General features: G+C 42.4%; 1 protein-coding gene across 1 annotated transcript in view; it reads right to left on the bottom strand.

Annotated features, from left to right (window-relative positions):
• GRB14 (growth factor receptor bound protein 14) overlaps window positions 1-5,061 on the bottom strand; it is a 66,723-nt gene extending 61,662 nt beyond the window's left edge. Inside the window, exons 1-2 of the mRNA XM_074145113.1 lie at window positions 4,919-5,061; window positions 3,137-3,269 (exon numbers count right to left, since the gene is read on the bottom strand). Coding sequence (XP_074001214.1) covers window positions 3,137-3,269; window positions 4,919-5,061 — 276 coding nt within the window. The remainder of the gene's footprint in view (window positions 1-3,136; window positions 3,270-4,918) is intronic.
• Between the last annotated feature and the right edge of the window lie 4,843 nt (window positions 5,062-9,904).

Raw genomic sequence — 9,904 nt, forward strand, 5'->3', positions numbered from 1 at the left:
ATCCCCATCATTACCTCTGTTCATTTTTTAAATGAAAAGAGAAAAAAATAGTCAAGGTTGCCTCTTAAAGAAAGTTTCTTCTAATTACTGCTAACACGTCAGGATTATGAGTCTCTGAGGATGTAACACAAAACCTCTTCCAAACTGCAGGGGGAAAAGGAGATGGGCAGCTGTGTTGATGAGGTAGACCAAATAATGTTCAAACACATAGATGTCCTAGTTCCCAAGCACAGAGGCTACTCACTATTCTGATACATGGCTTTTACCAATTTGCTTTTAAAAACTTATTTCCAGTAAGTCAACCCCACAGATGTGCTCTTCAAGTAGCATGTTCAATGTTTTGAGAAACACATGATAAAAGATCATCAGAAGACAGTAGGAACTTCAGCTTACAACCCAAGAATTTAAAATAATGTTAATAATCTATTCAGAAGGGGAAAGATTTCAGATGTCACAGGTGCTATGAATAAGAAAGTAGATATTTGTGACAACTTCTTTTTTCCTGGAAGAAGAAATTATTTTCTGGAGAGCAAAACAAGTCAGAAGCATAATTTCTCTTTTTCTTTTAGAAGCACCTATTTTGATAAGAGTTACCAGCTAGACATAAGTAGAAATTCACTCTGTAATTTTTCTTTACCATGCCTGAAATTAAAAATGCTGCAGGAAAAAAAGAAAGAAAAAAACCTAAATCAGAAAGAAAGCATTCTAAAAGAAGAAACACTGAAAACATATAGATCATCACAGAGGCAACAGCAAAAATTCTGGCAGCTGTCAACACCATAAAAAAAAAAAAAAAAAGAAAGTGCCTAAGTGTAGCTGGTTTCTCTGAAGAGTTAGGAAACTATCAAACTGTAACAATAATATCCATGACCTTGGGGGCTATATGCAATGAAATCTTTGTATATGGATTATGTATTTGCAGACAGAGCTGTTACAAAGTTGGCAAAACAAGAATGTAGGGTGGAAACACACTTCCAAGCACAGCCTCCACAGCCAGCTGTGGGAAGTCAAACTCTGCCAGTTCACTTCTCTTTGCACACCTGCTTAACATTTCCTCCCACCTTTTTAAATCCAAGTAATGTTATAAACATGTTAGAAGACTTCAACCTGAATTTCAAAGATCAAAGTTTAACTCAACAGTTGCCATTTGGTCTCAACCTTTAATAACTTTAGGTGAAGAACGTAAGAACAGTCATGCCAAGTCTGACAAAAGGTCTACTTAGCCCAGTACCATTTGTCCTGCAGTGGCCACAAACGGATACATAGGTGACAGTGGTTTTGACAGAAACCATGGCCTTGTTAAAATGCCTCCAGAAAATAACAGGAAGACTCCTCTGGATTTTTCTGGTAACTGGAAAAAGGATCAGGCCCTTGAAAGATACTATTATTACTTTAGCTCAATTCTGTCAGTAAACCAGTTGTTCTTGATTCTGCTTTTTCCAAAGCAAGCACTGCATTCTTAATGGAAGAGCAGGAGAAATGGAAGGACCGTGAGCAGAAATTGTCACAAAAGGTATGACCAGAGCTTTTATGAAAAAACAGAAGGAAAATAAGTGAAGCTATGAACTTCAGCTTCTGAAAGGCTGACGCTAACGCTTAGCTGGCTTAACTGATCAAGCCAGTCAGTAATTTTAAACATGACAAGCCACAAAAGCAGATAGTTGACCTTTGTGTGTTAAATCATGCTTGGGAAATCTACTTTCCAGTTGCAAGCACAAAGATTACCACAATGAGTGCAATTTAAGCCAGCAACATGAGTAATTTAAACAAATTTTTTTAAACGTGACTTTTAGTCCTTATGTTCTGAAAGATAATGTTACCAGTTCAGTGTTTTTGTTGCCTCTGCAGAGACAGCCAATGCTTCCACCTTGCCCAAGCACAGAACTAGCACAATTTTACCCCACTGCATTAGCAGTGTTTAGATACATACTGACCAGAAATGCTTCAGGTTAGTATTGCTGTTGTAGGAAAGAACTAAAAGCAATTAAAGTAGTCCAGAAACACACAATAGCTATTTTTAGAGAACATGCAAAATACGGCAAGAAAGAATCAGTGCAGCTTCCCAGAAACGTATCTGTTTTTCACTGGAGAAGGTGGGAGAAAGTTCCTCCTTAAGGTGCGGGCCAAGACTTTGCTAGTAAAGTTCTCTGGCAGGTGCACAGAAGCAGTCATGGCTAGTCAGCTTCAGGAAAGTTAATGCAACTACAAGAAACTTCAACTACCAGACAATTTCTTAATGCAAATCTAAAAACTGAATAAGCAGCAGCAGTGTAAGTTCTTACACCTCTGATATCAACCCCTAAAACTGTTAAGATAGGGATCTCACAGACCTCCAGAAAAGAGAATGTGAAGGAGGTAGTACCCTTAATCCAACAGGTGTTCCTTATCAGAGCTCTCTCCAGTCTCAAGAGAGGAAAAAAGAAATGAGACAGGTAAGCTTTCCAAGAGTGAAAAACAGATTTTTGACACCAGTAATCTCCATTAATTGGAAACTCTTCCTCTTTAACCTCTATCCCTGCTCAGGATAACAAATACACTGTGTGTGAACAGTACTAAGACAGAGAGCACTGCCAGGTCTATCTGCCCACTCAGAACTCCCCTTGACTTACAGTTTAAGGCATTTATGGAAATATAGTAACACCAGCCATACACAGATAAACAAACATGCATTAAAAATATAGCCATGTACACAGCATTTGCTCCCTCCCCATCAATTTCAGTTTCATTCACTTATGCTAGCAAAATTAGACCTTCAGACAAAAGAAGCTGCTCAGTGACTGTTAAAACCCTCCATGCCATAGCACTGATGACAGTAATTGGAGGTGGGGAGGAAGGGAAGAAAGAAATTAACTTCTCATTTAAGGACATAAAGTACTGCCTGCCTGCCCCTGATTCTGCTTTAACTGAAAAATTTGCACAGTCACACATAGACTGTGAAAGAACAGTCACGTCTTAAGTCACAGATTCCAAAACCTCATTTTCTACAGTCATTGATGACCTACAGAGAAAATTTCACCAAGTTACAGAAATATGGAACACCTTTATTAGAAAAATAACTTAATAGGTAACTGGGCTTTTCTTCAAGCTTTCATGAAACCAATCTAGAATCTGCCAAATAATAATTTATAAATCTTACCTGCTTTTTCCTTGAAGTTGCCTTGGGCAACAGACTGGCTGACAAAACTGATGCAAACGGAGAGCAACACAGCTCAGGAAAAGGATTTGGAATTGATGGGATCTCCAAAATACTGTCATCTTTCTTTTTTCTCCTATTTCAACAAAATACATAATATCAAGTGATAATTGTAACAACTGCTGTTAAAATTGCAGTATCCAGCTACAACGCATGAAATACCAAAGCACTGATACTCACCACGATACTTGCTGGCTGCAGCAATTAGCTTTTTAGTGCAGTTATTTTTTTTTAATCAGTAGGCTGAATCCATTAATATAAAGTGCTTAACACTACTTGAAAGCAATCCAAGTATTCAGCTCTGAATATAAAGTTGCTTGAATATGTGTAAGTCTTTGCAGAGTAAGAGCACAGATATATTTATATTGGCTTCTACGGACATCAGTAAATATTTTGTTGTCCCTGTGTTCATGCCATTCCCTATGTACACATATTACAACAGTGGACGCGTGTAACTTCTCAGTAACACTTCCTGAGTGCATCACAACTGTATTTTAAACAAATGGAAACTTTTTCCCCCTCGAATCAGGAGACAAAGTGACAGACAAGATAAAGCAGTGCAAAGCCATACACTCATTTCTATTTTCAATTATGTTTGTATTTGAATCTCCGTAGCTCCATCATAAAATAGATGTCTCAGTAGTTTCTGGCCACTTAAATCTGATTGTGCCACAAGTATCACCAAGCAGCATTTGCAAGAATAGGGAAGATAATCACTGCTGTACTTGCTGATGAGCTCGGTTTTGCACTGGTTTAAAGTATCACATTAATAATGCTGTTGTTTATAGACTGCTGTGTATATTACAGTGCATAGTTTTCTCACGTAAAATATTAAGCAGCACTTTCTCTACTTGATCTCATTTAGAAAGCTGTACCCACAGCACCCCAAGTATTTGAGTCTGCCAACATATAATCAGATTTTTCTATATGTGTGATTTGATGGCCCCAAGATTAATATTTAACTTTATTATCTTGACTATTATCATTCCAGATTTCACATACTAATTGGTACAGAGTGGGGAAAACCATCATAGTAAGGTAACGATGCAGAATGAAGATGCTTCACTTCCTGGAAATCCTCACCGAATGTTCGTTTAAAGTCATATTTAGCATTAAGGAGGAGTGAAAAATCCTGTATGCGATATTTTAATATTTTTCTAAACTTCAGTCTACCAAAATTCATGGAAAACCTAGCTTACAGTTTCCTTTACTAAGAGTAGAGGCCAATGCCTTTAAGAGCAGCCCGAGAGGTAACCAACACAGGGTGCACATCACTGACAGCAATTACAGCGGCATCGCTCACGGAGAAGCGGTTTAGCTGACTAACGTTGTGAGAAAGACACTGCAGCGAGAAAGTAGCGGCTCGGTTCCGTTTGACGAGGCAGGATCGCCTCTTTTTTTTCACCTCAAAATGGGAAACCTCTAAAAAAAAAAAAAAAAAAAAAAAAAAAAGGAGGCGGGGGGGAGACTCATCCCCACCGGAGGGAAGCGTCTGCAGCGCCAGCGCCGGGAAACAACTTTTGAGTTCCAGGGAGAAGCGGGCCGGTCCCGGGCCAGGCCGCCTCCTCTCCCTCCTCCCGCTTCGCCCCCTCCCCAAACCGCCGCTGCCAAGCCGCAGGCCCCCCGCTCCCGCCCGCAGGACGCCTGCCCGCCCCTAGACGGTAGCGGGCGGGCCCTCGTGGGAGCGGTCAGGGCTGGCGGCGCCCGCCCGGGCTCCGGCCTTACCTGTCGGGGGGCGAGGGCGGCGGGTCCCCCCCGGGGGGCCGGGGAGGCGGGCAGGGGGATCCCGCCGCGCCGCGGGGGTTGCCGCCCGCGGGCTCCGCCGCCCGCCCTGCGCCGCGCAGCACACCGGCCAGCGGGGCGGCCATCGGCGGCGGCGACGTCCTGGCCCGGGAGGCACGTCGGGCGAGCGGCCCCGGCGCTGCCGGGCGTGTCGGGCGGAGGCTGCTCTCCGCTCCCGCTGCGGAGGAGTTGCGGGGGGAGGCGGCGGGGAGGGGGGAGGAAGCGCCGCCCGGGCGGCGAGCGGCACCGAACGCCTTCCCCGGCACACGTGCGCGGGCGGCGGCGGGGGCGGGCGGGCGGCCGCCGGCTCCGCGCTGCGACGGGGAGGCAGCGCGGGGCGGGCGGGGGCCGAGCCGCGACCTCTCGGCTGCGCTCCGCTCCCTGGCGGCAGGGCAGGGCAGGGCGAGGCGGGCCCCGGCAGGTGCGCTGCCCACCAGGCCGCTGTGTCAGCTGGGGCGTCGCGCCGGGCCTGCCCGGGGGGTCGGGGCGGCTGAGGGGAGGGGGCGCCGCCGGTTGTCTCCTTAGGAGGCGGCGAGTGTCCGCGCCGCCGAGGGGACCCCGGGGCCCTTTGCCTGGGCGGAGGGGAAACCCGGGCCTGGCCGGGAGCCTCCTGGCCCCGGGTAGGGCCGGACCCTCGAGCAGCGGTGTGCAACGGGGCCCAGCCGCGCACGGCCGGAGGGGCCTGGCACTTGTCTCGGCGCCCGACAAATCATTAACTCAGCTGCCCCATCCCGGCTGCGAGGTCGGGAGTTTATGGTTGCGCCTTGGAGAAATAAGGAACGAACGAGAGAGTTACCTTTGGGCCAAGCGAGCTCCCGGCTGGGCCCGGGGGTCGCATTCAGCCACGGGTCATCCCAGAGCGGAAAGTGGGAAGGTTTTTCCTCGTGCCTTGGGCTCCTCCACAGCAGCCTGTGCTGCTGAGGAAGCCAGCTCCTGCCCTGCTTTTTGTACACAATATCCTACGTGGAAATTGCATGGCTGTCCTTATCAGCATTCGTCCTATTGCAAAATAAAAATAACCACCTCGCTGAATGGAGAACAGTTTCACGGCACCAAGCAGAGTGGGTAAAATCGTCTGAGTCTGTCAATTTGATAGAAAGTCAAATAATTAAAGGCCAGCCCGTGGTAAACACAGCTGTATGTAGAAACCTTCGGCCTGTACCTGGCGTGCTCGTGGGCAGTAGCTGGGATGTCAGACTGGTGAAAATAGCGAATGTTTCAGGACATACATGCTTTGCTGTTTTTACTGAAGCCACCGAAGAAATCACGCCCAAGCCAAAATTTCAGTTCCAGAGAAAGATTTTTTTTTTTCTAACATAGAAGCAATACTCACAGTTTTCATTTTGGCTGAGTCACAGATGATTCTGCAGGACGTTTATTTTCAATGAAACGAAGGATTCCTTGTCCTCTGAACAGCTCATTCTCTCTTATGCTGGCAGTAGAAGTGCAAGTCTGAGTTGATTAACAATTCATACATGCAGACACTGGCAAACATCTGGAATTTTACAGTGTCAGATGATTGACTGGGTTTGCTCATTGCTTGCGAACAGCTCTTTTTACACAATTGCACAGACCAGACCGCTGTGTTTTGCGTAATTAATTCACTGGCATAAATGTGGCATGTTAAACCTCACTGTCTTCAAAAGAATAGAAGGAAGAACAACTGGTGTAGGTGCTCTAGGTAGAAAACTGAGGTCGGGATGAGATAAAAACCTTCAAGTGGCAATTATATACTGATATTGATCAGCATTTTAAAAGTTCAGCCATGAAAAGAAAGTATGTTTTGATGTTTCATCCAGTCTGTGCAACTTGTTACATAGCTGCAACCTGACGTACATGGTATGTGTTTGTGTCTTTGGCTTAGTCATGTAATTATTTTAAAATGCCAGGCAAATAAAAAACACAATGAGAAGGAATATTAGCAAATAAGTTAAATACTTCTGTGTTTCAAAATAACTTTGCTAATGAGTCATGACAGCATTTAATGCTACTGTAATTTCACTAGAATGTAGTAATTTAAGAAACAAATTGACTTTAAAAAAAAATTATTTTCTACTTCTCATAGTCTGTCCTGATGCTTGCTGCTTTCAGTGCTTTCTATGGAAATAGCATTGTAAGAGAAGAATACAGCCGTTGGAAAACTGAGGCACAGAAAGACCTACGTGAGTGTTCCCATGTAGCATTGGAAACATTGCATAGGTGAGAATGTGAAACTAAAGTTTCTCCTGAATTACTGTCACTCCTGGCAAACAACTGTAAGGATAAAAAAGATTGCCCGAGCTTGCCTAAAGATATCTGAGAGCATTTGACCTAGACTCTGTACAAGTGTAACCTTTTTTAACTCTTTCTTTGAACAAATACAAACCCAGTAATCTCTGAACAATTAATAGTGTTGATAATAAAAGGCTAGCAGATTTCTGCTAAGTCCTGACACCAAAATATTTGTTGAGCTGTGTGACTAGGCTTCCTTTTTATCATAAATACACCTAAGCTGTCTAGTCTTTTTTTCATTTTCCACAGCATAGTGGACCTTGATTCAGACTTAGGTTTTCTTAAAGATAAATTTCTGGGCATTCTTCAGTTCTCAGTAGTTTTGTTTTCTCTTTTAATTTAATCTTTGTTTGCCCTAATCAGGTCCAGGTGTTTATCAAGTAAAATTAAAAATTAAAAATTAAAAATATATATTGAGAAAAACCCCAGTGGATTCAAGCTATTCAGTATGCACCCCACTTCCAGAAAATCAAGCTCTCTAGTTCTTAAAAGCATGTGTGCTATTTAGAACCACAGCACTTGATTAATGTGACAAAATTATGCCTTTAATTAGAGTAAACTTTCACAGTTATTACTGAGAAAGTGAAGGTTTAAAAAATTCAAACTATCTGTGATTATCTCTGAAAACTAGAAGGTTTTTGTTAGATTTTTTTTATTTCACCCTTGTTTTTATCCAGATATTTTCAGTGTGGTTTTTTATGTATAATGGCTTCACTGCAAAAAGCTTCACTATAATTTCTTAAATATGGTTACACTAAGAGAACTAATATCATACCTTTACACCATCTTCTGTCATAGCCTCAATAGCAGAGAAAAGAATTATCATCTCTACTGAAGTACTAGATTGAAGCCATAGAAGTAGCTAGTTTTTCCAGTACAAGGCTATAACCAGGCATAAGTCTTGTCTCCCTATACAATGTTTTCTCTACAAGCACCCCAAAATAAGTTTCATCAAATGTAATGATACAGTGGATCATATTAAGGAAAAAAAAAAAAAAAAAAGTAATTTTTCCAGTGAAAAAGGCATGCCCCAAGGTGTAAGCCTGAATTTATAATTTATGTGTATTTATTAACTCAATGTACTTAGAATATGTTGAACACATATTATGGTCCTGATAGAACAAGCTGTGCGTCTTTGCTCCTTCTTGAGCATTTCAAAAGCCCTTTTTTAACTTTGAAAACTGGCCCGTCTGTTTGGCCAGTACTTCATGAGAGCCAAATTTATCCAATGAGCTCAAGTAGAGAGAGGTATCACTAGCTAGCTTCTTGGCAGTCGTGCATAACTGAAAATTATGCATGGTTGAATGGTTTGTGAGCAGTATTGCCTATTATTATAGGTCGCATTGAATGTTAAGTTTAGAATTATTGTTAAAATGTGTATCTTTTATTGCAGATAAGGAAAAGGTTCCAAGGGATTAAATCAGCACCACTGGTCTCAGTCGTTTCCAGAAGCTGCTTTTCAACCTAATCTGAAACTCCCTCTGTGTGCACTTACACAAACCACAGGACAGTAATACTCTGTTTTTTTCCCCTGACTTAATTTTCCTTTTCTGCACTTACTATCAAGAAGCAGATTTGCACTGTGTTTTCTGTTGTTGTTTGGTTTGGGCTTAGGATTTTTTACCTATTCAAAAACATGAATATTTTAGTGTACTTTTGTAAGAAACTTGAGTGGACGAGTTGATTTTATTGCTAGCTTTGACAATAGTGTTTGCTATTTCAATAGCAAGTTCTGTGATTCCCTGTGACAGCTTTGTCCTCAGCCCCAAACATCCCCCTGCTGGAATTTTGCCTTGCATTGTAGCACAAGAACAAAATTAAATTCCGTACAGGGTTTTGAGACTAAGAAAGATACCCTTCAAATCAACCAAACCAAATCAAGAGCTTGTGATTTCTGAAAGATCGTTGTAGCTAAAAACAAATAATTAGATTCAGCATAGGGTTGACTGGGTGGCATGTAGGGCTTGTGAGATGCAGGTCAGACAACGTGGCATACTGGCTTCTGCACCCTCGCATCAAGGCTGCATGAAATCAATCATTCAGCAGCATTTATAATAAACTGTGCATTAGGTGATGCAATCTGCACTGGCCAACCTTGGACTTCTATAAGACATGAAGTTCCTTCCTAGAGAGAACTGTAATAGTCCAGGGTGCATATCGCATATGTATGGATTACAGTGGCTATGTCTTCATCTGATGGGTCTAAATCTGCTGGACTAGGTGTAATCTTCTGGGTAGTTATGGATGAATGAACTGTATAACATACTACTGGGGTTATTCATGGAAGTGAATTGACGAGTCTCAGGGAACTCATTTAGCAGTGCCAAACATTTGTAATGATAGTATTGTAATGGAAGAAACATTTTTCTTTCAATACATTTCTCTGATCTTATTAATCCCTTGTAAATATTTGTGATAATTAATGGTTAGTTCCTCTGAAATAACTGCTGTGAAGAGCTGACAACTTTAAACATCACATAAGTACTAAAATATTTAGATAAATTAAACAGGCGAAGTTTCACAACAGCGAAGTATTGGTGATACTTTTTACAGCCCTTTTTCTGGAACTCCAACTTACACAAAGAAAATAATTTCTGACCTTATGTACCTTCAGAATACTGCACACAAACATGTACTTAGTATGGAGGAAAGGGAGCA

This window comes from Numenius arquata, chromosome 3 (genome assembly GCF_964106895.1).
Source record: "Numenius arquata chromosome 3, bNumArq3.hap1.1, whole genome shotgun sequence".
Taxonomy (NCBI): Eukaryota; Metazoa; Chordata; class Aves; order Charadriiformes; family Scolopacidae; genus Numenius; species Numenius arquata.